Raw genomic sequence first — 27,657 nt, 5'->3', positions numbered from 1 at the left:
CAGTGCCGCAAGACAGCACATCCACAGCAAGGCCACTTCATTAAATGGGCAACCCCCTCCCCCCCTCTTCATCCCTTCATGCAGAAAAAAAAGAAGACGAGGAGAAATTCTTTCGGGTTAGAGGTACTGTTGTTCCAACCAGTACCTTTAATTAAGTAGAAATAGAAAACAAAAGGAAAAGAAAACCTATTCCGACCTTTTCCACCGTTTGTTTACATATGACGTCATAGCCCGAATAGAGATTAGACATTTCAGGTCTAGAAATTCGATTCTATTTTTCGTGGTTTTGCCGCAAACGCGTGTGCCTTGTACTTGAATTCGTGAGTATTTAGTTTCGTTGAGTTTATTTTTCAATGTACGGTAATTTTACAAGTAATTTAACACAATGAATTACTCAACAAAATTACAAATGTAAAGAATAAACACTAAGAGTGTAATCATATCTTAATATACTAGGGATAACTGAAAAAAAAAAACCGATGAGGCCAATCAAATGGTAGTAAATTGGGGTAAACGGGTGTTTTTTTCTAATATTTTTGCCATTCTTGCAGCTCCAGTTACTTGTATCATCGGGTAACTCATATCATTCTGGGTAAAATTCCAGAATCATGCAAACACGGATAAGCACATGAAACTTGTTGCTCAAGCCCCTAACTTAACCTAACCATTCCATAGAAACTATAGATATTTCAAATGCAAAAAAGGAAGTGAAAAAAAGCATGTTTGTGTGATACTGGAATAGAATCTCATTCTGAGTATTTTGAACCTTGTATATAAGTACTGGAAATTGATAATAACATCTGTTTTGATTGAAAAAAAAAAAGACTGGCAATCATCTTACTATTTACCAACATGTGTGGTGTCTTCCTCAGAACTAAAGTCAAGAATTTAAGAAGCTCACAATTCTATTTCAGTATTATGGAAACATATTTAATTTTCTTTTTTGCATATGCAATTGTATATTTTTAATGGAATGATTAGATTAGGTTATATTAGGTTTAGAGCTATTGGACAATGTCATTTTCATGTTAAATATCCATGCTTGTATAATTTTGGAATTTTATTACTAAGTTCACTGCCTAATCTCTGAATTCCCTGTGCACTGATAAATATTCTTGTGAGGGAAAACTTTCTTTTATATTTTTTGCTTTTGTAATGAGTTCTCTTACCCAGGAATAGTTTAAGGAAGATCTTTTGTAGTTGTTTCCCTTTTCCAGACTTTACATTTTTTGGTTTTGAACTTCATTTCCCATTCTTGGCACCATGCAAAATTAGTTTCTTGATCTTTTTGCACTAGTCTACAGTCCTCATCTTCCCCTATTTTCATGATTTTTGCATCATCTGCAAACATATTGGAATAGCTTGTTGTACATTCCGCCATGTCATTTACATTGTTATGAGACAGGGAGCCTCTGGGTCAGCTCACCTCTAGTAGTCAACCTTAGACTGAGTTATACAGTCTGTAGCTTGACAGTTTACTGTACTAGAGGTAGAGTAACAAAGATCAGAAAATTCCAGAAGGAATACTCAAAGGAAAATATATTGACAAAGAAAACAGTGACAGGTACATATATACATTAGAGAATGGGATATCTGGGTCAAATAGACAAAAAGATTTAATAGTAAGGTATAATAATAAGAACAAGACCCTAATAGACAAAAACGGGTTAATGTGGATTGGTTAATTAAAATAAGACTTCTCAGGGGTCTAACCCAGGGGTTCTTAAGCTGGGGTCAATGGAGCGTAAGTTTTAGGGGTCTCTGAGGTGTAAATTAATGTTTACATTGGCTATACAGCCCTCACTCATCTGACCATTACTTTTTGCATAATTTTTTTTTTTTTAATTGTTTACTTTAAACTTTACTAATACTTTGTGTACCTTATGTAAGTACAAAGGGTGACTGAAAAGTTGAGTCTAACCATGAAGGAGACCAAATAATTTTATGGAAACTGGTTGGCATGATTAGCAACTCAATTGAACCCTGCATGACAAATTTCATCGCCTAAACTTTTTTTATCTTTCATTTATAGACAAAAGAACTGAGGTCACCCACGATTTATGAAGACTGATTGGAAGCTCATTCATTATTTCTGCCTGAGCTGAGGCCTCTTCATTGACCTCACCACCCATTATTGATTAGTTGATTCCTTCCCTGTGTCTTTACATTTATAAACCTGTAAAACAGTGTCATTCCATCTTTACATTTATTTACTTCATCTCTTTCAAAATTGCTTTCTGCCCCCCTGCAAATTCCTGTATGGTCATTTCTAGCTTGTTTAAGCTTCTTTTGTTTTACTGCTTCTCCTCACCTCCATTTTCCCTAAGCCACTTCCCTGGCCTTGTTTTGCAATCTCACACATTTTGTTAAACTCGTCCTGCTCCTGCTTCTTCTTTCCACATGTTTGTTCACTCCCAGATTGTAAATGTCAAGAAAGATGTCCTATTTCCTCCTTATTTGTGTGGTGTTCATAAATTCCTCCCAGTTTGCTTCTTCAAAGAATTTTTTAACCCTAAGTAATCTGCTTTCCTAAAATTGAGTCTTCATTGCATGTGTAATTCATTCTTTGGCTCTGTTTCATCCTCCAGCTGAAATTAAATAATTACATAGTTTGTCCTATGGAGTAAAGGTAGTTTAAGGAGCTGATGATGTCTGGCTCTTTGGTTAGTAGCAGATATTTTAGGAATGTCATCTCTTACCTGAGTCACTTCCAGTACCCACTGAGTCATAGTCTTCATTGGTATACTTAATCTCTTCAATATGAGTCAAATATTCACATGCACATCAAGTTTCCTGATGTATGGTGATGCACCACCATATCTACATTACAAAATATAAAGTTACTGCTGTTATACTTATTTTGTTTCACCCTGAATAAATATAACATCATAAAAAACATAATAAAGCCTGTTCACAGAATACTGGGGTCACATAGCTACAGCTACAAAATAAATATAATTGTGGCTCATGACACATACATAGGCATCATCATACTCAAGAGGTTAACAGGGTATTTCCCCAGGAATCTGCTTTACCATTTCCCATTCCTCCCAGTTGACCTCCCTGCAGTTACAATCTCCATAAGGACTAATTTGCTACGTTGTTCAATAGTTTTCTTAAGGTTCAAGTTGTCTTGTAATGTTTCTCGATATTTGGCTTCATTCCGAGTCTTGTGGTAGGGGTGGTACATATGCCACCGTGAAGTCTTTTTTTTCTGCCCTTTAGTTCTAGTTTTCAGGTGTATTGCATTAGCTTTGCCTTCACTCAGATTTGCTTCTTCCACTTTTATGTCACTTCTCATCACAATGGCTCTTCTCCAGGTTATGTGTGAATTATATTTTGACATAGCCCAAAGGGATTTCTTCCCATCTCTTTTTCTGCATGAGGGGATGGAGAGGGGGTCGCTGATTAAGTGAAGTAGCCTTGCTGTGGATGTACAGTACTGTGTCTTGCTGCATTGTGTTTGACCCAGGGCAGTTGGCAGATGGAGGAGCTGAGATGGGAAGGGTGGAAATGATGGTGGATGGGAGTGAAATGGGTGGGAATAGGTACGTACCTCTGACTTAGCTACCTCCAATATGAGGGGGAAAAAGCTCTTGGTATATAGATAAAGTTGTGAATAAAAATCTTCATTGTGATAAATATCCATTAATAAGGTTTGAAGAATTATTATCTGTATTAGGTAAAGGAAACTTGTTCTCAAAAATAGATTTGCAGAATGCATATCTACAAGTACCTGTAGAAGAACAAAGCCAAAATTACTTAGTAATTAATACTCATGAAGGATTATTTATATAGAAATTCATACCATTTGGCTTATCTTCATCTCCTGGTATTTTTTAGAGGTGCAAATTTTTGCAAATTGAATGGTGTTGCTGCATATTTAGATATTATCATTTGTGGTACTACTCAAGTAGAACATGATACAAGATTGAGAAGAGCTTTAGAACTTTTGGCAGAACATAATGTCCAAATAGATAAAGGTAAAACTGTTTTGAATATTAAATCTATTAGTATCTAGGTTACCACATATCTGGAGTTAAACCTTTTGCAAAGAGAATGAAAGCAATTCTAGAATGGCTATGTCCAAGTTCTATAGAAAAATAATACCTTTTTTAGGGACAATAACCAATTATTTAAAGTTCATAAAGAATTTTTCATCAAAGCTAAAGCTATCTCCCTTGTATGATTTGTAAACATCTAGATACTGAAGGACATTGATAAGATGACATTATCTAGTTGAATGGCTGGACAGGTTTATGAATGAGGGTCTGAACTCAGGGTGGTAAAGAGTGACCTGTGCAATAGGGTGGGTGGGTAATCTGCTACTAACTATCCACCTATCCACCAGATTTCTGCTGATGAATGAATCTGTGACCCAATCTTTCTTGGTGAGTATGGATGACCTTTCTGCATTCTCAGATGACCCAAGTGACCCAGTGGGAACGTGTGTCAAGGATCATCACTACCACCATCTGGGGTCAACCAGTCATGCAGAGATGGAAATGCTTGTTATTCTTAGCCGTAGGATGATTGTCTTCTGTGGTGTATAAACTGTTCTGGACCACCTGCAAGGTTGAAGGAGTTTTTACTAAATATGCATACATATCCCAAGGGCTTTTTTCCCCTTACAAGTGAGGTAGCCAAAGTCAAAAGGCACAATTGCACTCCCATCCATTTCATCCCCATCCATTGCAACCACTATTCCCTCCCTGTCCTCCTCAATATTTAGTAATTCCCTAAAATACTCTGCCCATCTTCCTGTTACTGCTGCTTCTTTTGTTATCATCTCTCCATCTGCACCTTTTACCTTTTCCTCTATACTTGATTCACCTTCCCTTTCTCTTTTAATTTCCTTCCAAAACTTCTTTTTATTGGTTTAGAATTTTTCTTTCATACTCTTCCCATATTTCACACCTCTCCTATTTGCCTCCTTTATCTTATGTCTTACTTCTCTATTTTCTTTGTACCTCTCATATGTTTCATTCTATTTTGCAACCAATCTGTGAATGCTTGTGTTTTCTCATCTACAACCTTCTTTGCTTCATCATCCCACCACTCACTACCCTTCCCTCTATTCCTTCTCACCTTCCTTGCTCCATACACCATCTTTGCACACCTTATTACTCCCTCCCTGAAACAACCCCATTCCTCCTTCACTTCTACCTCTACTCTATCCTTCACCTCCTCCCACTCTTCTCTCAGCTTCTTTTATTACTTTTCCCTCTCATTTAAGCAGTTTACTCTAGTAACCTCTTCTGTCCTTTTCTTCTTTCTCCATGTATCCTTCACTCTTAACTTACCTTTCACCAAAAATTTATTTGATATTCCCCCACTCTCTCCCATAAGAACATGCGCATCCAAAACTTTTCATACTCTTCTCCTGGATACCACTATATAATCCATTAAAGCCCTATCTATTACCCTCTCCCATGTGAACTTATGCTTGACTGTCTTCCTAAACACTGTGTTAGGTATCATCAACTCTAAACATATATCCACCATCAGATCTCCAATACAAATTTTTCCTGGCACTACACACTTATCAATTACTCCATCTATTAGTTCATCTACTCTAGCATTGAGATCTCCCAATACCACTGACATTTCTCCCTAAACCCTCCATGCACTCATTTTAATCTATCCAATCTATAACAAAATATGTAGTACCTCTACAGTTTCTTAGAAAACTTTAATTTATTAAGTTTGCTTATAAATTGCATAATAACAAAGGTATACCACTTACCAGTATATCTTAAATAATGTTACTTGCATCACTTATTTGAGTCGGATGAGTGAGATGAATTGGATAAACCTTCCTAGAATAGGTCATTCTGGTTGTGGTGGCATAAGTATGTAGCTATTGGATGATTTTCAACACATTTCCTATGAAAAAGTAATATGCAATATGTCAGCGCCATATATGTTAGTTTTTTCACCAATTCTGTATAAAATGTCATATAGAAAGGGTCTGTTTAGGTTCAAAGGGACTTGAATATGAATTGGTTTGTGTATGAAACATAATTCTATTATTACATGACCTCAAAGAGATGTTAATCTTATGATTAATTTTTTCAGGAGGGTAACTATCAATATTTCTTTTGAAAAGCTATCTGTAGATTCAATATATTTGTCATACAATGAAGAGGATTTGGTGTGACATATGTAGCACAGCTATCTCATGAGTCATCTTAGATATTACAAAATAATCCACTCAAGATAAAAGCCTGGACAATAAAGCTTTGTCACAAAAGGCTTATCTCAAATATCACATGACAACCCACGCTAAGAGAAGTCTTTCCAGTTTGACCTGTGCAATTCTGGTTTTTCATGAATGAGTTGCCTAAGATACCCCACACAGGAGAGAAGCCTTTCCAGTGTGACCTGTGCAATTCTGTTTTTTCATGAAAGAGTCTCAGATATCACATGATGACCCACACAGGAGAGAAGCCTTTTCAGTGCGAACTGTGCAATTCTACTTTTTCACGAAAGAGTCGCCTCAGATATCACATAATGACCCACACAGGAGAGAAGCCTTTCCAGTGTGACCTTTGTGATTCTGCTTTTTCACAAAAGAGTACCCTTAGATATCATGTGAGGACCCACACTGGAGAGAAGCCTTTCCAGTGTGACCTGTGCGATTCTGCTTTTTCGCAAAAAAATCACCTCAAACATCACATGGTGATCCATACAGGAAAGAAGCCTTTCCAGTGTGACTTGTGTGATTCTGCTTTTTCACAAAAAAGTTTCCTCAAATATCACAAGATGACCCACACTGGAGAGAAGCCTTTTCAGTGTGACCTGTGCAATAAAGCTTTCATACAAAAGATTAGCCTTAAACATCACATGATGACCCACACAGGAGAGAAGCCTTTCCAGTGTAACCTGTGTGATGTAGCTTTCTCAATTAGAGGTCACCTTAAGGGTCACATGATGACTCACACAGGAGAGAAGCCTTTCCAGTGTGACTTGTGCAATTCTGCTTTTACACAAAAAAGTAACCTAAAAAATCACATGAAGACACATACTGGAGAGAAGCCCTTCGAATGTGACCTGTGCGATGCAACTTTCTCAATTAAAGAGAGTCTCAGATATCATATGATGACCCACACAGGAGAGAAGCCTTTCCAGTGTGACCTGTGCAATAAAGCTTTCATACAAAAGTGTAATCTCAAGCAGCACATGATGACCCACACAGGAGAGAAGCCTTTCAAGTGTGACCTGTGCAATTCTCCTTTTTCAAGAAAGAGTAACCTCAAAGATCATCTGATGACCCACAGAGGAGAGAAGCTTTTCCATTGTGATCTGTGCAATGCAACTTTCTCAACTAAGGGTAAACTCAAGTGGCACATGATGAACCACTCAGGAGAGAAGCCTTTCAAGTGTGAGATGTGTGATTCTGCTTTTTCACAAAGGTTTTTCCTCAAACGTCACATGATGACTCACACTGGAGAGAAGCCTTTCCAATGTGATGTGTGTAATAAAGCTTTCTCACTGAAGCTTGGCCTCAAACGTCACATAATGACCCACACAGGAGAGAAGCCTTTCCAGTGTGACCTGTGCAATTCTGCTTTTTCACAGAAAGGTTCCCTGAAGCGTCACATGATGACCCACACTGGAGATTGATTGGTTGAATATTATCTGGCGTTATGACTACTCAGATCATGGACCTTGAATATAATACATTTTATATATAGAGGGAAATGAATAATATTAAAGAGAAGATGATAACAGCTGTTTTGTAAAGATATTTTTTTTTTGTCTTAGAATAATAAATAGATGAACATTTTTTCTTTTTTCAACTAGATATCCAACTTCTTTGATATATGTTAATTAAAGTTATTATAATCCTTTATAATGTAGATTTTCCTCAAAAGTTCTTCTGTAATATAGTTAAAAACTCTATCACAGTCTATATCTGTGCCCAAAAATCTAGCCAAACTGTATCTCTTATCACCATCTGTGCACTGTGATAAATGCTGGTCTCGGTTCCCTTAGGGTGTGCACTCAACCAACAAATGTCTAATCATCAGTGTGACCAATCAATCACCACAGTACTGCTTATTTCCATCGTTTAATAGGAATCCATGGGTTAGTCTCATGACCAATGAGGAGACAAAATATTAATATCTTACATTTTGTAGTCACATTATTTTACCCCCAAATGTTGAGAGCTATCTCATTTTGCTGTGTCCCACCGCATTCCATTGTTGTTGCCATACATTCTTGATAGATCTGAAGATGCTAAGAAAAAAAAGTCCCAGTATGTTAGGGAGCATGGTCTAAGCATCAAAATTGCTGCTGCTGATTTGGTTAACTGGCTTGTCCTTTCATTTCCATAGATTTTCACAAGTAAAGGAACCCAACAATATAAAATTGTAATTCTTCTTTACTGATGTATAAACACCCACTGCAAATTCTTTTGTACTAGTGAGTGGTCATCATTATAGATTTCTAGCGACTGTAAGACACTTTTTGAATCACAGAATACAGTATTGCTAGAATTCTGGTGAGTAGAATTATGTTCTAGGGCAGTGAGAATACTGTATAGCTCAGCAGTATAATTTGAAGATAAATTGGGAAATGCTCATCAACAATTGAGATTATCACTAAAAACTCCATGTCCAATGCCAGCATGAAATTTAGACCCATCAGTAAAAAATGTTGATTTCATATGCTGGATTGAGTGTTCTAAAAACAAGCTTTGTATTTCATCAGATTTGTCTCTTGAAACTTCACAAGTATCTAGAAAATTTTATAACCAGAAGTTTCCATGCTGGGGTAGTACCTGAATTAGTTAAAGTACATACTGGATTTCTTAAAATATTCATGGATTACAATAGCTTCTTAATTCTGAAGCTAAAGAGATGGGAAAATCTTGAGGGACATTCATAAAAATTATTTGATGATTTTTTATTTGGAAGTTTATGTATTCTGAACCTGTATGGGAGAAATGGTGTCTGGTGATATAGGTGGAGAGGCATCTCTCCAGTATCAATCGACAAACAGGATATTGGCGAAGGTTGAAAAGCGCCTGTAGCAAGGTGAATGCCAGAGTGATAAACTGGGTCCAGAATATTTAGATTATTAGAAGATGCAGAGGAATATATTTCACAACCATAGAGCAACTTTGAAATTAACAGTGATTTATGTGTCTTCAAGTCAGAATATCTATCTGCTCCTCAATGTGTATTTGACAATACTTTCAGAATGTGTAAAGCCTCAAGACATTTGGTGTTGATATGATTGCAGGGAGATCCATGTAAGTTTTCTATTAAATATTAAACCTAAAATGTATGCTTCTTTTACTTACATACCAACAGCTTTTTCCTCCCCTCTCATCCCAGCTCATGGGTGATGGGCCATTTCTATATCCCACCCTCTGCCCTGGGTCAGAAGCAACGTAGCAAGACAGTATATCCACAGCAAGGCTGCTTCACTCAATTGGTGACCCTATCTCTCATGCAGAAAAAGCGAAGACTGGGAGAAATCTCTTCGGGCTTCTTCTACACAAGGTATTGTATAGCCATATAGGTAAAGGTCTGGCTCTGAATACACACCTCTAATATGACAAAAGTGAATGCCTAGTCTTACATATACCTAGGGCTCTTCCCCCTTACAAGGGAGGTAGCCAAAGTTAAAGGCATAAATCCACTTCCATTTCATCCCCATATACTCCACTCCTATTCACCACCCCTCCCTCCCTCCCTCCCTCTTTTCTTGGCTCCCCACTCCCTGTCCCCTCATGCAGAAATAGAGAAGCTTGTGAGAAATCCCTCTGCACTGTGAATGACTAGTCTTACTAGAGGATATTTTAAAATTTTGCTTTTCTGTCCAGTTTTTTATATTATTGATTACTAGTTGTAGTTTCCTTTCTACAGCAGACATTCTGGTAGCCATAAAGATACTGAGAGATTGTCCACAAACAATATACTTAATACATCAGGGATAACATCTGGAACCCCATTGCTAATGCAAAAAGAGTTACAATAAACACACTGCCTTGTGGAATACCATCTTGTTGGTAGTTCTTGATATGCATGAGACTCTTTATTTAGGCTATGATGTTATCTATACCAAGGTAATCTCCTCAAAGTCTCCAGACTGGTCATTTTGTGAAAAAAAAAAAAGAATCAACAAAAAGCTTTCTTCAGTAGTTCTTATTCCTACTGAATACACTGATTAACAAAAAAAAGTCTACTGAGATCGAACATCCAGAAATGGGTTAAAACAGTCATTATCAAGGTGGCTGCCAACTGGGGTTTGAAATGATTAAAACGGCTATAACTTCATCAGTAATTGTGATAGTAACAGTTGGTTCTAGTCCATAATTTTGAGGGGTGAGTAATCCACTGGTGTCAGTAAAGTTCAGATCTGATCAGTACTTGACCCAAAATCCAAGATGGCAAAAAAAATGAGGACATAAAATTAATGAATTGGTTCTATATAATCAAACCTCTGTTAGGTAATCACCCAACATTTCTCAAATTCTAAAAGTGTTTTTTCAGGAGAAAATTGAAGGTAAATGTGGGTAAAAGTAAGGTGATGAGATCTACAATGGTAAAGGGTGACGGTGAGCTGAAAGCAAGTCTAAAAGGAGGAATAGAGGTGGAGGTAAAATACATATTAAGAGAAGCTCATAAATACCTTAGGGGATTAAAAAGTGTCATGAGAAATAGGCATCTGGGAATGGATGCAAAGAGGAGATTGTAGGAAGGGGTGATTGTGCTGACGGCATTGCATGGAGTAGAGATTTGGAATTTAAGAAAGGAAAAGGGGAAAAGCTAATGTGTTTGAAATGGAATGTCTGAGAATTACAGTAGGGGTTACTAGGTTGGATGGAGAAAAGTGAAAGTGGAGAAGGAGATGGCAGATAGAGCTAGTGAAAGATTATTGGGATGGTTTGGAGACATGGAAAGAATGAGTGATAAAAATTAGTAAAAGGTGTGGAAGGCAAGGCAGAGATGGAGGGAGTGAACTTGTGGGGATGGCTGAGGATGAGATGGATGGATGGGGTGAAGGGGAAGCTGAGCAAGAGGGGAATGTCTGTTGAGCAAGGAAGGGAGAAGGAAAGAGATAGGGATGAGTGGAGAATGTGTATGGATGATACTGTTATGCAAGGAAGGGAGGTATTGAGGATGGGGGGTATAGGGTGCTGATATGTGAATGATATTTTGGTGCAGCCTAAAGGGGATTCTCTCTGTCTTTTTCTGCATGAGGGGACAGAGAGTGGGGTCGCCGATTAAATGAAGCGGCCTTGCGGATGTACTGTGTCTTGCTGCATTGTATTTGACACCGTCTGGCACGTCAAACTTCTGCTGAAGCTTAAACCTGTCGAATTCTTCCCCAGCGCTGTATTCCTTCGTTCCTTCCTCTCCGGCCGCTCAATAATAGTGCTCTGGAAGGGAGTCCTGAGCGGGCGAACGACCGTCGACATGGGAGTCCCCCAAGGCTCAGTGGTGGCACCCACTCTCTTCGCCCTAATCCTAGCCGACATCGGGAAAGGACTGAGGAAGGACACCACCATTACCACCTATGCCGACGATATAGCCGTATGGCGCCGATCTAGGCATAGACGTCCGAAGAAGGACTCTGCCCAACACAAGGGAGAACTCCGCCTCTTCCAAAGTCAAGTAGACAGTGTTGTCCACCACATCGAAAGCCTCGGCTTTCTCTTCTCACCAAACAAAACAGTGTACATACCTGTGTACCTTCCTGGCTATAACAGAGGCCACTACCTAACCTGGAACGTCCTCAGCATCTGCGGCACAGAAGTGTCCCCCTCACCTTCAGTCAGGTACCTGGGCGTCGTTTTCAAAAAGATGGTCGCTGGACCAATCAGGTCCAACAAGCTATAAACAATGCCAGGCGTGCCCTTAACCTCAATCGGGCCGTCCGACAGGAACCATGGGCCCAGCGCAGAGAAACACTTATCCACCTCACCCAGAGTTTAATCCGCTCCCGCCCTCTGTTTGGCGCACAATCTCTGCACGACCTGCCATTGTCGGCCATCCGCCGCATGGCTACAGTCGAGTGCCAAGCGTTTAGACTAGGATTCGAACTTCCGCAGTTTGTCTCTCTGGAGTAAGTATACTGCGAAGTCGGAATCCTCCCACTTTAGCATCGCCTGAAGAGAGACACCCGCAGGTACCTCTTCAGTTCAACGAGGGTACCTAACTCCACGGATACTGAATTAGGCGGAGACTGGAACCCAGCCCCACCTAATGTGCCAAGACATGGTCTGGTCTCCTCTGTCTCCGATCTTTGGCTGAGAGCGGGAATAGAGCCAGCCGACCGCCTCCGTGTCCCCCAAGCCCAAGTTGACCATACCCACCCTGGATCATGAAGCCACCGGAGTTACGAACCAACGTCCCTGGAGTACCCAAAGAGTACCCCCCACACTTACACAAAATCTCCACCTGTACCTGTGAACTACTGGCTAAGGAGTATGCAGACGACTTCAAGATCTTCTCAGACGGATCGGTGCTCAGCGACAGTAGAACAGGAGCAGGACTGTTCCTCGAGCCCACGCGAGAGCACTTTGAAGTGAAGCCTCCACCCACAACCATCCTAACTGCCGAACTCGTCGCCATCAGGGAGGCTTTGACTAAAGTTAAAGCTCTCCCTGTCCCCCAACGCAAGTAGTCGTCCTGTCGGACTCCCAGTCCAGCCTAGATGTAATACAAAGTGATTATTGCAAGACCGGAAATCCTTAAGGAAATCCTAATTCTTGCAGAGGAAATCACACGACGCGGCCTCCGTCATCGTTTCCAGTGGGTACCCTCCCATTTAGGCATCCATGGAAACGAGATGGCCAACCGAGCCGCCAAACGAGAGGTCCTAACCTCTGAAGAGGATTGCATCTTAGGTTCTCAACAAGTGACAAAAAAAAAAAAAAAAAAAAAAAAAAAAAAAAAAAAAAAAAAAAAAAAAAAAAAAAAGCCACATGGGATCTCTGGTCAGATGAATACGCCGAGACTGCCGCTACCCGTGGTTGGTCCATCAAGATCTGCAGTACGGGAACCTTATGGACCCACCCTTCTCCGCTTCCAACCCACATTCTTCACCTCATCTCAAGAATACGTGTCAACCACTGACAAACCCGCTTTTTGAAGACCGTCTGTGCCTGCGGGACGGAGCTGGTCTCTTTCCTTCACTGCATATTCTTATGCCCCATCCTTCGTAACCATTTACAGCCGCTGCGGATCCTCCTAGGAGAGAACCATCAAGAATGTCAAAATCATATTCAACCACCAACCACAACATCATCATGGCGGTCCACCTAATCTCCACCTCACCAGTTGGACATTTGTTATAACGCCACTGGCGGCCCCTAACGCCCGCCCTCTTCCCGGAGACGGACTAGTGGCACACACTAGTACCCCCAAACTATCTAGCAACCCCTGCTAATTACAACACACCAAACACCAAAAAACTGGGAAACTAAAAGACAGTCCTTAAATCGGACCCCTCCCCCGTACTCATTAAAAAAAAAAAAAAAAAAAAAAAAAATCGGGGTTAGTCCTGATGCTGTGCCCGGGTCAGACCAAAAGTGTCCAACGTCTACAAGTCCTGATGCTGCTGCCGGGCCAAACACTAAGTCCCTTGCCTCTGTAAGACCTGTCCTGCCGCCGGGCCAGACGCTAAGTCCTGTGCTACTACCGGGTAAAACTCCTTTCACGTTATCTGGTGCACAAAATCCTGTAGCTTCTGCCGTGCCGCGTCCTTTCTACAGTATTGTAAAAGCTCACGAAATCCTGTTGCTGTTGTTGGGCCGTGTTCTAAAATCTTCAAGACATCAACTTGCGCCGACTGTGGATCCCGGAGTTCTCGAGAAGTATCTGCGCAACGACGCCCGAGGGGGAGACTCCATGTCAGCTGAAACCTTTCAGACGCACGCCCACCCGCCCAGTACTACTGCCGCAGGTCGCCCGCCTCACCCAGTGTCAGCAGACTTGCAATCTACGGTAAGGACCCCATGGACCCCACACCCTCAACGCCCACCTTGGATTGGCTGCGAGTACCTCCGCCCATGTCGCCTTGTTCGCCGGTAACACGGGCGCTGCAATTCTAACGGGACGGCCGTCACCTTAACTGCTCGTACATAGAAAAGTGCAATTTTACGGGACAAGATAGCTGCTATTGCCATCAACTCATGTTAACGTACACGGGTGTTCATCCTACCCAGCTTGCTTGCTCCTGTATAGCACTAAATATCAGACTGACAAATACGATAAAATATAACACTGATAATTTATGCCAGTATTAACTAAATGAAAATCATCAGAGTTGACGGTAATTGTCGGTAATTAATACGGCCCGTCTCGTGCAAGAGGAGTTATATTCCTTCCAAAAAATATTTTTATTACTTAAAAAAAAATCTGTCATATTCTTCCCCCATTTTACACCTGCTCTCATTTTTCCTACTTTATCTTATGTTTTGCTTCTGTGGTTGGGAAAAGTGATTTACCGACTTGTTTTCGATAGAAATCCCGTTTCTGTGGTTCCTTCTGCGTCAGTCCTTAATCCTCCTTGGACACACACAGCACGGTCTCTATGCTAATTTTCCTACCGTCTAACTTCTAATACGACCCCCTCTGCACGTCTCCCACCTTCGTCATGCTCTCTCACACACATTCACACACCCGTGGTCCTTGCTATACACTGTCACCCACATCGACGCGCGGGCATTTCCCCTTTCTGGGGTCACCAACTCCGCGCGCCTTTTGACCCCCCACCCCCAGGGGTGCCAACCGCGCGTCCCCGTCCGTGCCACATTCACTACATTCACACCACAAGCCCCCTTGATCTCGAGATCAACCTATTCTTCGTCTCCTTCTTCATAGTCCTGTAGCCATCTTGGAAGACGCATGTCACGGCGGGGTCTCCACGACACCGCCCCGTCATTCACCACCACGTCGTGACTTTCTTCCTCGTCTTCTCCGTTATTCACCACACGACGAAGATCCAAGATATGCAGCGGCACTCCCTCGACAGAGACGTTGTTCCGTGAATTTACCTCCGTTACGATTCCATCCGTGCCATATTCACACCATAACTTTTCTTTTTTTCTTTGTGTCTCAAGTTTATTTCGTCCTACTTTTTAAGCATTTGTGCTAAATGCAGCTGAAACTAAACCAGGTTTACAATGTCATTCATAATTCTGCTCCCTCATATGTGAGCTGTAATTTTACATTATCGGCTGAGAATCGAACCCGGAACAGTCAAGAGTCTCTTATTGTACCTCATGCAGGTCCCTTCACCAAAAACAGTTTTCACTTCACAGGTGCTCAACTATGGAACTCACTACCTGTGTCCATTAAGAAGACAAATAGCAAGGTTACCTTCCAGAAAAAAGTCAAGGGTTACTATATGTCTCAGCTATGGACAGAGAACAGCCTTGATTTTGTGTACTACTAGCTTAGTGAGGAATACCTGATTCCATGAGTAATACCATCCATATCTGCGTTCACTCATAACTGTTTCTGACCTCCCCTCCCCCCCTTTTTTCAGAAGTTTAGTTCAGCATAACAATGATTGATGTTTACAAATTGGTTTCCACCTTTGTTTTGCCAGTCATAATATGGCATATGTCTCAGGTAGGTTCCGAGAACAGTTATGATCTGACCTCTTTCCTCATTCTCCTTGTTGTTTTACTCATTCGAGTACTGGTTCCCTGTACCGTACCTCTGGTGCTTCAGGTTATAATGTACTACTCATAGTAATTGCCCACTCCGTCCTGAGATTCAGGTAAAATGTTAGATTTAATTAATAGGTAACCCTAGCTGCAGTGTAGGATTCACTATAACTACATGTTGTTACAGATGTAGAATATTGTAGTATATCATTAATGGTCCTACTCTGATATAGTACTCACTCATACATGTTGATACAGATGTAGAAAAATGCAGTATATTATTAATGGTACTACTCCGATATAGTACTCACTCATACTGTTTTGTTACAGTTTAACATTATTTTGTTGTTCCTTTGCTTAATGCAATGTTCCTTTTGGATGGTGCTCAAATATTTGGACTCAATGTTCCTATGTGTACAAACATTTCAGTAATATTAGCAAAACTATAACAATGTTTATGTGTCATATGTGTACTGACTGGTATTACTCATGAGTGTCTCTGGTCCCCTCAACCCCCTATGTATGTTTGTCCGTGTGACTTAATGTAGAAAAATTACCTGATGAGGACCACAATGGAAATAAGCGTTCATGCTTTTTGTGTTATCCTCGGCAATTTACATTTATTATTTCGAACTATGTGTTCTTGTCATTATTTGCACTTCATGTACATTGATTTATTGCCAAATAAAGTCTATCTATCTCTATCTATCTATCTAAAATTATGTTGAATTTAACATAACCATGCTAACTGGTGAAAATGTAGTAACACATTCGTAAATCACAACTGACGCCACAGTCGGACGAAAGAAAGAGTTGCGTAAGCGAAACTATATACTTCGATTGCTAACTGCGATCCTCTTCAGTAGTACAAAGTGGAAGGAAGATGCTATCTTAAATAGTAACCTCTTACAAATGAAAGGGAACATGGGGTAGTGACGTTTATAATTTTCCATGTTCCCTTTATTTTGTAAGAGGTTGCTATTTAGTATTTAAGATAGCATCCTCCTTCCACTTTGTACTACTGAAGAGGATTACAGTTAGCAATCGAAATGTATAGTTTCGCTTACGTAACTCTTTCTTTCGTCCGAATGTGGTGTTAGTTGTGATAACTATGCTATACTTAGTAATCTTGACGACTTGCTCACGTCCTACGTCTCTCCATTTTCTCTAACCACAGAAAAAAGAAAACCTACTCCACCGTTTTCTATTGTTTGTTTATATATGACGTCATAGCCCGACACGTCAAGAGATGTCACATTCAGGGTTTAAGAAATTCGTATCTAGATTTCGTGTTTGTATTGTGTGAACGCGTGCGCTTGACATTCGTGAGTGTTTAGTTTAGTTTGTTTTTCAGTATACAATAATTTTATAAGTAATTTATTCCATTGCCAATACAAATTAAGTAATCAACAAATAAGATTATAGACTAAATAAAATTACATGTAATGATTATAATACTAGGGGTGACTAAAAAAAGCCCGATCTGAGCAATCATATAGTAATAAGTTAGGATAAATGGGTGGGTATTTTTAAAGATGTTTACCAGTCATACAGCTGCAGTTCTTGCCTGTATCATCTGATAGCTCTTGTCATTCTGGGTAAAATTCCAGACTCATGCAAGCATTAACTGTATTAAACATGAAACATGTTGCTCAGTAGCTCCTAACCTAATTTAACCTAACCATTCCATAGAAAATATAGATATTTTGGTAAATTTTTAGTTGTGCTCACCTATGCGATATAGCAATAGCAAATTAATAATTTATTTTGTAAATTATAATACAACAATTTAATATGCAATTTTCTTGGCAGAAATCAATAACAAAAAAGTTGCTAAAACCAATTTACTAATGAACAAAGTCGTGGCGGTTGAATGGTATGCCATGTTTGGTTTGATAGGTGTCGAGGTCGAACAAATGAAAGGATGATGAATTCATCTATTCTAACCTAACCTAACCTGTCCTACCTAACCAAACCTAACCTACATAACCTAACCTATATGTAGCAATTTGGTACCTTAAATTCTATAGATCATCTGGGTTGTTGTTGTTGTCATGAATGCTGATGGCCTGATTATTATTGTACCTCTGACAGTTAACAGACGATGGCAGAACCCCATGTTCTCTCATAAAGTGCAAGTAAACCCTAATGTCTTTGTGATGATGATATGGATTAACGTCACAAACTCCTCTCTATCGGAAGGCTAGGACGGTGCCCCTCACAGAGGACTTTGTAACAGTTCTTATTAATGTCACCTAGAGTCGGAGAACACCCAGTCCACAATGTGAAAGCCATTGTCTAACTGACAGTGACTGGACTAGACAGACAACAGCATGGAGTCCGTACCATATCCTAGTGGCTTCGTCTGTTAGTAGATATGCTTGTAGCAAGGTTCTTTTGATTTATTTCCACCAAGAAAATAGCATACTACGTTCATGTATTTTACATACATATACCAAAAGCTTTTTCCCCCTACATGGGGGGCAGCCAAAAAGAAAAAGGCATAGAAACCACTCCTACCCATTCCATTTCCTATATATTCCACTCCCCTCCACCCTCCTCCCTCCCTCTTATCTTGGTGTCCTCCACTCTTGGGACACCTGTTAACATTGTTGGGATGCCTGTTCCACACATCAAATAACCTGATGTGGAACATGCTTTGTCTCAGTCTAGTTCTCCATCTTGGTTTAAAGATCTTCCTTCTGTTGTCCCTTGTTGAGTCCTTCTTCAATTTAGATGACTGAAAGATTACACCATTGATTCAAGATTTTGTGTATACCATGTCTCCTTGCCATCTGAGATATGCCATCATTGTGAGGTCTAGTCACTTTAATCTCTCTTCATAACATAGATTTTGTAGTCTTGGTACCATCTTAGAAACTATGATATTTCCTACTGTTCTAATATCCTTTTTCTTATATTGCAATTGTTTTGCTACATGGCATGTTTGCTTCAAGCCAGTTTGCTGCATGGCTCAGTTTGGCTATATGTGGATTTATGTGGCTTCTTTTCTTTACATAAACTTTGATTTAGGCTAGTTGGAAGAATCTTTGGTATTTTTTTTACCACAATCACCATGGGTGCAGGGTGACTAGGGTCAGTCATTTGTGTATAATCAATTGGACAGTTATTTGTTAGTGACATAATGTTTATATTGACAGTATAACCATGTGTATTATAAAATATGTGGCAAGAGGACTTATGCTGTATCATGTCACATGCGGTGGGGTAGGATGGTAATTTCCAGTGATATTAAATTACTTCAAAATGAAATTCCATATCAGATGAGGATCAATCCAAAGTACATACATTGTGCCAGTGTGTTTGGGAGGGCAATCAATCTCCTCTCCCCAAACTCGGTGAATCAAATAGGGGGAAGGGATGGGACTTCAAAATATTTGTGAATCACTTTTCCATTGTTTAATCATTCCAATTTAGAATTACCCAATATTAGGCTATAGTTAGTTATGGTTTGGTCTTAGCTGTTTTGTCAGTCGCCTAAATTCCAGTCACTCAAGAGTCATTCCCCACTTGACCTGTGAAGAAATGATAAGTGGAGTCCCACAAGGTTAAGTATTAGCTCTGATAATGTTTGCCATATATATAAATGACATGGATGAAGGTGTGGAATGTTATAGAACTTTGCAGATGACGCAAAACTACAAAAGAGAGTAAGTACAGAAGATTGTAAATCACTACAAAAAGACCTGGACAAAGTCTGGGAATGGAGTCAAAAGTGTGAAGTGAATTTCAGCATCAAGAAATGTAGTATAATGGAATTTGGAAAAAGCAAAAATAGAAGATTGGGACAAAATAAAATTGGTACAAAGGAAGTTAAAAAAGTAAACTCAGAAAGGGCCCAAGGAGTAACTATCAGCAAAGACATGGCACCAGACAAACATATCACCAGAATAGTCAGAGAAACATTCAATGTACTGAGATCAATGAAAGTGGCCTTTGAGTACATGGATGAAGAAATAGTAAAGAAAATAATAGTTACATTGATAAGACCAAGATTGAAGTATGCTGCAATACTATGGACACCCAGTACTAAAAAGAACATAAAGAAATTAGAAATAATTCAAAGAGCAACGACAAAGATGGCAACAATGCTCTCCAAATTGACATACAAACAAAGATTGGCCAAACTTGAACTACCAGCCGTGGAACAAAGAAGAGAAAGAGGAGATTTACTAACCATCTACAGAATTATGAAAGGGATGGAAGTTCTTGGTAGAGATGATTTACTAATGTGGTATGAAAGAAAAACAAGAGGACATGAAAAAAATTAAAAAGGATAGTTACAGAAGAGATCTGAAAAAGAATAGCTTCCCACACTGAGCGGTACATATCTGGAACAAATTGAATGGGGAAACAGTGAGTGCAGAAACTATACAAGAATTTAAGATCAAACTGGGTACTGAAAGATACAAAAGCAGCTCACTATGAGCATAGGTCTTTTCCTGTAAAATACAACTAGGTAAATTAATACCTCAATTCTACAAAAGGGATCCTTAATGAGAAAACAGCAAATTGAATACAGTTATTTAAAATTATTATTCACATTCAGTTACATGGCACATGATGGAAAACATTGATAAAATAGAAAACAAGAAGTCTCTTTCCTTTCATCTTAAATTTTCCTTAGTATCTCAATAAAATATCTTGGTAGTATACAGGAAAGGAACAATGCTCATTGGTTCCAGTCTCCTGTTCTCAATTTTTGTAACATACCCAGACTCAAATTCATGTATGGTCCCAACTTAATCTATATCTTTGATTTCCAATGATCATATTTAGATTTGAACTCATGTATTGTTTGAGCTTTCATCTGATGATAGTTTCCATAATTTTTCCTACGATTGAAGTCAAGCTTATAGGCCTGTAGTTATTTTGGATTCTTTTTGTAACCCTTTTTGAATATGGGAGTAATGTTAGCTAGCTTTGGGTTGAATTTCACTTGTCTGGGAACCTAAATGTTTTAGTTATGTTTAGCTGATAAGACATAAGATGAGTTTAAATGTGTTTGAGATGAAATGCCTGAGAAGTATGGTAGGGGTTACTAGGCTTGATAATGTGAGAAATGAGAAGATAAGGAGAGTGGGGGTGGAAAAGGAGTTGGGAGATAGGGTTGATGAAAGATTATTGGGATGGTTTGGACACAGAAAAAATGAATGAAGAAAGATTAATAAAAGAAGTGTGGAAGGCAGAGGTGGAAGGAGTGAACATGAAGGGGCAACCAATGATGAGATAGATGGATGGAGTATTAGGGGCATTGGGAAAGAGTGGAATGTCTGTTCAGGAAGGAAGGGAGAAGACAGAAGATATGGGTGAGTAAAGAATGGTTATGTATGGATGATGCTATGATGCATGGAAGGGATTGGGTGGGGGATAGGGGTATGAGGGAATATGTGTGAATGATATTTTGACACAGGTTGAAGGGATTTCTCCCCATCTTCTCTTTTTCTGCATGAGGGGACAGAGAGGAGGATCACTAATTAAATGAAGCAGCCTTGCTGTGGATGTGCTATGTCTTACTGCATTGCTTGTGACCCAGTGCAGTGGGTGAGATGCAGGGATGGCCTGTCATCCAGGAGGAGCCAAGAAAAGAGGGAGGGAGGGTTGGTGAATGGGAGTGGAGTATGTGGGGATGAAATGTGTGGGAGTGGATTTATGCCTTTGACTTTGGCTACCTCCCTTGTAAGGGGGAAAAAGCCCTTGGTACATGTATGTATGTGTGTTTAGCTGTGCGCGTGTTCTTTTTAATTAGTCAAATCATATCATTATGCATAGATCTAAGGTATGTTTCCCCATTTTTTATTATGACGTAAATCCCTTTTTAATTCTGATCTCATTTTTCAGCCTATTCATTATCCATTTGGGAGTATTAGTATATGTCCTTATTAGTTTGAGGGGAAATTTACACTGAGCACACATAATAATAACAGGTTACTGTACACTTCATCTAGACCACTGACCCTGCTATTGATCTCAGGGTTTAGCTGGTATGTGACCTCACCTGGGGATATCATACCTTCCTCCATGACTTGACCTTGGATCAGACCCCTGATTGTGCTAATGACCTCCATGCTGACTGCTCACCTGACCCCACTATACGTTTCATCTGGACAGCAGACCCCTGTTATTGTCCTCTGGGCTGGCATCATATGTGACCAGTTGTCCTAAGTATTTCTTCAGCTTTCGAGAATTGGCTCTTGTGAAGTCAGGTTTAAGTCAGGTAGCCTTCTACATATCCAGTATTGTTGCTGATCTCTGCCTGGGCAGTGCCAAAATCCAGGATTTGCTTGCTGAGGCTTTTGACTTTTGGGCAGATGTTCCATATACAACTGTGTGGCAACTCACTGGGGTTGAGTCTTGTCCTTTATGCACCTCTTTAGGAAGCTGTGAGCAGTTGGTCTACAATAAACCTTCAGTTTCCTCTTTTCTGCCTTCTCTAGAGAAGTCTTTTATCCCCACTAAAAATTCATATTCACCCTTATTCACCCTGTCATTGTGGAAGAATCTTTTCCTTTTATGAGGAGGCAAGATACATTCTGCAAAGGCTGTGGAGGCTGTAGAAGTCATGGGTGTGGAAGTGATAAGCTTTAACAGCTGATCAATGGAAGTATCACTCACCAACTCTGCGTCATCAGGCAATGCGTGTGAGTTATTGCTTGCCTCATGATAAACTCATAAGCTTTGCCTTGGCCATAGCAGCAAGCAATTGGTTCTTCTTATTTGGCTTCATCATATAAGAAATAAGTTACATAATGATGCACAAAAAAAAAAAAAAAAAAAAATTGGTCTCGACAGCAACACTTCCTTAAACAACATACAGTGAATTGTTACTTCATGTTTTCTTGTCTTCACAGCTCACTGTTGGTATATGTTGACAGACATTGAAATTGTATATAGATAAGAAAAACATCAAAAGTAAATGTTGAATAGAAAATTAGTCTAATGCCATATCCCTTAAATAGGGACACAACCATGCAAAATACTTTTCTGAAAGATTAATTAGAAATAGTAAATGATGGTGTATAACACTCTTAGTTCAGCAGTGTGTTGAGCATGCTTGAAATTATTTTTCCACATGTGTTTGACAAATTGTAAAAAAATAATCTTAAGCCAACTGATAGAAGATGAAAAAAAAAAATATATATATATATATGTATATATATATATATATATATATATATATATATATATATATATATATATATATATTTATATATATATATATATATATATATATATATTAATTGAGAAGGGGCATTACAAATGAAATCTTCTGTCTTGTAGTTTTTTACTCTTCATGTTGATAGTGTTTTTCATCCCTGGAGTTTCATCTCTGACATTAGCTAAAATCCCTCTCTTTATCATGGACATCTGACAATACAGTTGTACAGCTCATTCCAAAAGATCAGGCAAGTAAATGCCTTTGGGGATTAAAAAGGGTAATGAAAAATAGGCAAAACCTCGCAGAGTGTCTTCCTGTCTACCTTGTCTTAAGCCTTTTCCAAATCCATGAAGGTCCAAAAAATATCCTTACCCTTTGCTAAAACTTTTTCACATATCTGTCTTATCACAAATACCTGATCCACACAACCTGTACCTTTCATAAACCCACTGTTTCTCACCAGTTACTACCTCTATTCCTTTTCTAATCATCTCAATCAAAACCCTCCCATAATCCTTACCTGTTTTACATAATTTTGATAACTGCTTTCACCTCATCTTTTCTTATTTCTCTCCTATTTTCCTCATCCATCACTGTAATCTTTAGAGCACCTCCCACTGTTCCCTCCCTATCCTCCTTCATATTTAGCAACTCCCTAAAATACTCTACCCATGTTCCTCTTACTGCTGCCTCTCCTGTTATCATCTCTTCATCTGCACCTTTTACCTGTTCTCTACTTGATTTGCCTCCCCTTTCTCTTTTAATTTCCTTCCATTTTTTTTCATACTCTTCCCCCATTTTACATCTACTCTCCTTTTTGCCTCCTTTATCTTATGTTTTACTTTTCTCCTTTTTTTTATACCTCTCTTATGTTTCTCATGTCCTATTTTGCAACCAGTCCTTGAATACACTTTTCTTCTCTTCTACAACCTTCTTTGCTTCATCATCCTACCACTCACTATCCTTCCTTCTATTCCCTCCCATCCTCCTTGTTCCACACACCATCTTTGCACACCTTATTACTCCCTCCTTGAAACAACCCCATTCCTCCTCCACTCCTACCTCTACTCTATCCTTCACCTCCTCCCACTCTTCTCTCAGCTTCTTCTCGTACTCCTTTTCCTACTCATTTAAGCAGTTTACTCTAAACACTTCCCTACCTTCTGTCCTTTTTCTCTTTCTCCATATATCCTCCACTCTCAACTTACCCTCCACCAAAAAATGATCTGATATTCCCCCACTCTTTCCCCAAAGAACATGTACATCCAAGACTCCTCCTACACTTCTCTTGGATATCACTATATGAGTATAGTCCATAAGCCCTATCAACCACCCTTCCATCTACCACCCTCTCTCATGTATACTTATGCTTAACTATTTTCCTAAACACTATGTTAACTGTCATCAACTCTCTAAACACATTTCCACCATCAACTCTCCATTACAATTTTTTCCTGGAACTCCACACTTCCCAGCCACTCCATCTATTGGTTTATCTTCTAGTCTAGCATTGAGATCTCCCAATACCACTGATATTTCTCTCTCAACCCTCTATGCATTTATTTTAATCTATCCCGTCTGTGACAAGAAAAAGTATGGATAGGACCTCTATAGTTTCTTAGATAAGGTCAATTTATTATGTTTCCTTATAAATTAAACAATAACAAACATACACCACTTACCAGTGTATCTTAAACAATGTTACGTGGATCACTTATTTGAGTCAGACGAGTGAGATGAACTGGATTAACCTTCCTAGAGGAGGTCTTTCTTATCATGGTGGCATATGTAGCTATTGGATGATTTTTAACACATTTCCATGAAAAAAGTAGTATGAAATATGTCATAGCACCATATATGGTAGTGTTTTTACATGTTTTATTGAAGGGGGCATGTACAAAGGGTCTGTTTGGGTACAAAGGGACTTGAGTATGAACTGGTTTGTGTATGAAACATTTACAATCCTGTTACAACCTCAAAGAGTTAGATGTTAATCTTATAATTAATTTTTTTCAGGATGAGGGTAACTATCAGTATTTCTCTGGAAGAACTATCCATAAATTCAATATATTTGTCATACAATGAAGAGGATCTGGTGTGACATGTGTGGCACAGCTATCTCATGAGTCATCTTAAATATTACATAATAAGCTACTCAGGAGAAAACCCTTTCCAATGTGACCTGGACAATATAGCTTTCTTACAAAAGACTAATCTCAAATATCACATGACCCACACAAGAGAGAAGTCTTTCCAGCTTGACCTGTGGAATTCTGCTTTTTCATGAATGAGTTATCTCAGGTGTCCCACACAGGAAAGAAGCCTTTCCAGTGTGACCTGTGCAATTCTGCTTTTTCACAAAAAAGTCGTCTCAAATATCACATGATGACCCACACAGAAGAGAAACCTTTCCAGTGTGACCTTTGTGATTCTGCTTTTTCACGAAAGAATCGCCTCAGATATCATGTGATGACCCACACAGGAGAGAAGCCTTTCCAATGTGACCTGTGCAATTCTGCTTTTTCACAAAAGAGTATCCTCAAACATCACATGGTGACCCACACAGGAAAGAAGCCTTTCAAGTGTGAGATGTGTGATTCTGCTTTTTCACGAAAGTGTCTCTTCAAACATCACATGATGACTCACACTGGAGAGAAGCCTTTTCAATGTGACCTGTGCAATAAAGCTTTCTCACAAAAGATTAGCCTCAAACATCACATGATGACCCACACAGGAGAGAAGCCTTTCCAGTGTAACCTGTGTGATGCAGCTTTCTCAGTTAAAGGTCACCTTAAGGGTCACATGATGACCCATACAGGAGAGAAGCCCTTCCATTGTGACCAGTGCGATTCTGCTTATTCACGAAAGAGTGACCTTAAATATCATGTGATGACCCACACTGGAGAGAAGCCTTTCCAATGTGAACTGTGTGATGCAGCTTTCTCAATTAAAGGTAGTCTCAAATATCATGTGATGACTCACACAGGAAAGAAGCCTTTCCAGTGTGACCTGTGCAGTAAAGCTTTCTTACAAAAGTGTAATCTCAATCAACACAGGATGACCCACACAGGAGAGAAGCCTTTCAAGTGTGAACTGTGTAATTCGTCTTTTTCACGAAAGAGGGTCCTCAAAAATCATGTGATGACCCACACAGGAGAGAAGCCTTTCCAGTGTGACCTGTGCAATACATCTTTCTCAGCTAAGAATGACCACAAATGGCACATGATGAACCACACAGGAGAAAAGCCTTTCAAGTGTGAGATGTGTGATTCTGCTTTTTCACGAAAGCATCACCTCAAACGACACATGATGACTCACACAGGCGAGAAGCCTTTCCAGTGTGACTTGTGTAATAAAGCTTTCTCACAAAAGCGTGACCTCAAACGTCACATAATGACCCACACAGGAGAGAAGCCTTTCCAGTGTGACCTGTGTAATAAATCTTTCTCAATTAAATGTCAACTCAAGTGTCACATGATGAGCCACACAGGAGAAAAACCTTTCCAGTGTGGTCTGTGTGATGTGGCTTTCTCAATTAAATGTCAACTCAAGAGTCACATGATGACCCACACAGGAGAGAAGCCTTTCCGCTGTGACCTGTGCACTTCTACTTTTTCACAGAAAGGTTCCCTGAAGCGTCACATGATGACCCACACTGGAGATTGATTTGTTGAATATTATTTGGCATCATGGCTATTAGGATCATGGACATTGAATACATTTTACATTAAATGTTGAGGGAAATAGTATTATAGAGAAAAGAAAAACAAATGTTTTATGAAGATAAAATTTATGTTTGTTCAGGAAAATAGATAAAATAGAAATGATTTATTTTTCCAATTAGATATCCAACTTCTTTAATATATATTAATTAAAGTTATTACAATCCTTTATAATTTAGATTTTCCTCAGAAGTTCTTTAGTATGGCTAAAAACAGTATCACAATCTATATCTGTGCCCAAAAATCTAGCCAAACTGTATTTATTATCACCATCTCTTCACTGTTGTACCGGGTGGCTACAAGAAATGAAAGTCAAATGGTGGGAAATACACTGTAATCTCTGATACCACTGACAACTAATGCGTGTGAATACAAAGAGAGCTGGCTCCAAACTGACGCCAAGCTGCCAATTTGGGGCGAACAGACATGCATTGCATTTGCGATATCCAATATAATTACAATATACACAATGATTACACATAATTACAATAAATAATAAAACAACAAACAACAAAACATATGACAATTTTATAAAGAGGGACATATAATTCCCCAAATAAGCAACACACCAGTACAATGTACAATAATAATGGTATGATATACAATCATACCACGCTAACACACTGTGATAAATGCTGGTCTCAGAACTCTCAGGGTGGGCACTCAACCAGAAAATGTCTAATCATCAGTGGGACCAAGTAATCATCACAGTACTGCTCATTTTCATCATTCAATGGGAATCCATGGGTTAATCTTGTATGACCAATGCAGAGACATTTTAATATCTCACATTTTCTAGTCATATTGTTCTGGGTGGCAATGAAATCACAAGTCTATAGCACAGTATATTTAAAGATAGCAAAAGGCACAATCATAGGATATGCGTGTGGCTGTCGTCAACACCACAAGGAGACTAAGTGACGCCAACATTCGCGCCAAAATGATCCAAAACCAAGCACTCACAGCACTTGCTAAAAATAATACAGTATTATAATATATAAACAAAACACACAGAATAATACAATACAATTATTATTATAATTTACATTGCTAACACATCGCTCGGCCCGCGGCACTCGGTGCCCACACCGAGCAACCAAGAAAAAAAACTGACTGAG

At 39.3% G+C, this 27,657-nt stretch overlaps 3 protein-coding genes across 5 annotated transcripts; all 3 read left to right on the top strand.

Moving 5' to 3' along the window:
* On the top strand, positions 1-9,275 carry LOC143041095 (uncharacterized). 3 transcript variants are annotated; one of them, XR_012967791.1, is made up of 2 exons: positions 1-320; positions 2,033-2,966. XR_012967791.1 is itself a non-coding variant. In XM_076212796.1 (2 exons), exon 2 carries the CDS (start codon positions 6,427-6,429, stop codon positions 7,624-7,626), a length of 1,200 nt encoding a protein of 399 aa, XP_076068911.1. In that variant the 5' UTR covers positions 1-320; positions 6,079-6,426; the 3' UTR covers positions 7,627-9,275. The 3 variants fall into 3 exon arrangements, 2 of the variants coding, with proteins under 2 accessions (XP_076068911.1, XP_076068912.1); XM_076212796.1 differs by lacking the exon at positions 2,033-2,966 and adding an exon at positions 6,079-9,275; XM_076212797.1 differs by lacking the exons at positions 1-320; positions 2,033-2,966 and adding exons at positions 3,852-4,575; positions 6,079-9,275.
* A 2,160-nt stretch (positions 9,276-11,435) lies between these two features.
* Positions 11,436-11,858, top strand: LOC143041284 (uncharacterized). Its single transcript, XM_076213112.1, has one exon. It carries the CDS (start codon positions 11,436-11,438, stop codon positions 11,856-11,858), a length of 423 nt encoding a protein of 140 aa, XP_076069227.1.
* Positions 11,859-16,869: 5,011 nt separating this feature from the next.
* Positions 16,870-26,712, top strand: LOC143041094 (uncharacterized). The gene is made up of 2 exons (XM_076212795.1): positions 16,870-16,962; positions 24,834-26,712. The coding sequence occupies exon 2, from the start codon at positions 25,101-25,103 to the stop codon at positions 26,481-26,483; it is 1,383 nt and encodes a 460-aa protein (XP_076068910.1). The 5' UTR covers positions 16,870-16,962; positions 24,834-25,100; the 3' UTR covers positions 26,484-26,712.
* Positions 26,713-27,657: the final 945 nt, after the last annotated feature.

This window comes from Oratosquilla oratoria, chromosome 30 (assembly GCF_046742065.1).
Source record: "Oratosquilla oratoria isolate Oo_2021 chromosome 30, ASM4674206v1, whole genome shotgun sequence".
NCBI lineage: Eukaryota > Metazoa > Arthropoda > Malacostraca > Stomatopoda > Squillidae > Oratosquilla > Oratosquilla oratoria.
The sequence above is the reverse complement of the archived record's forward strand: the minus strand, read 5'-3'. Positions and strand labels throughout refer to the sequence as shown.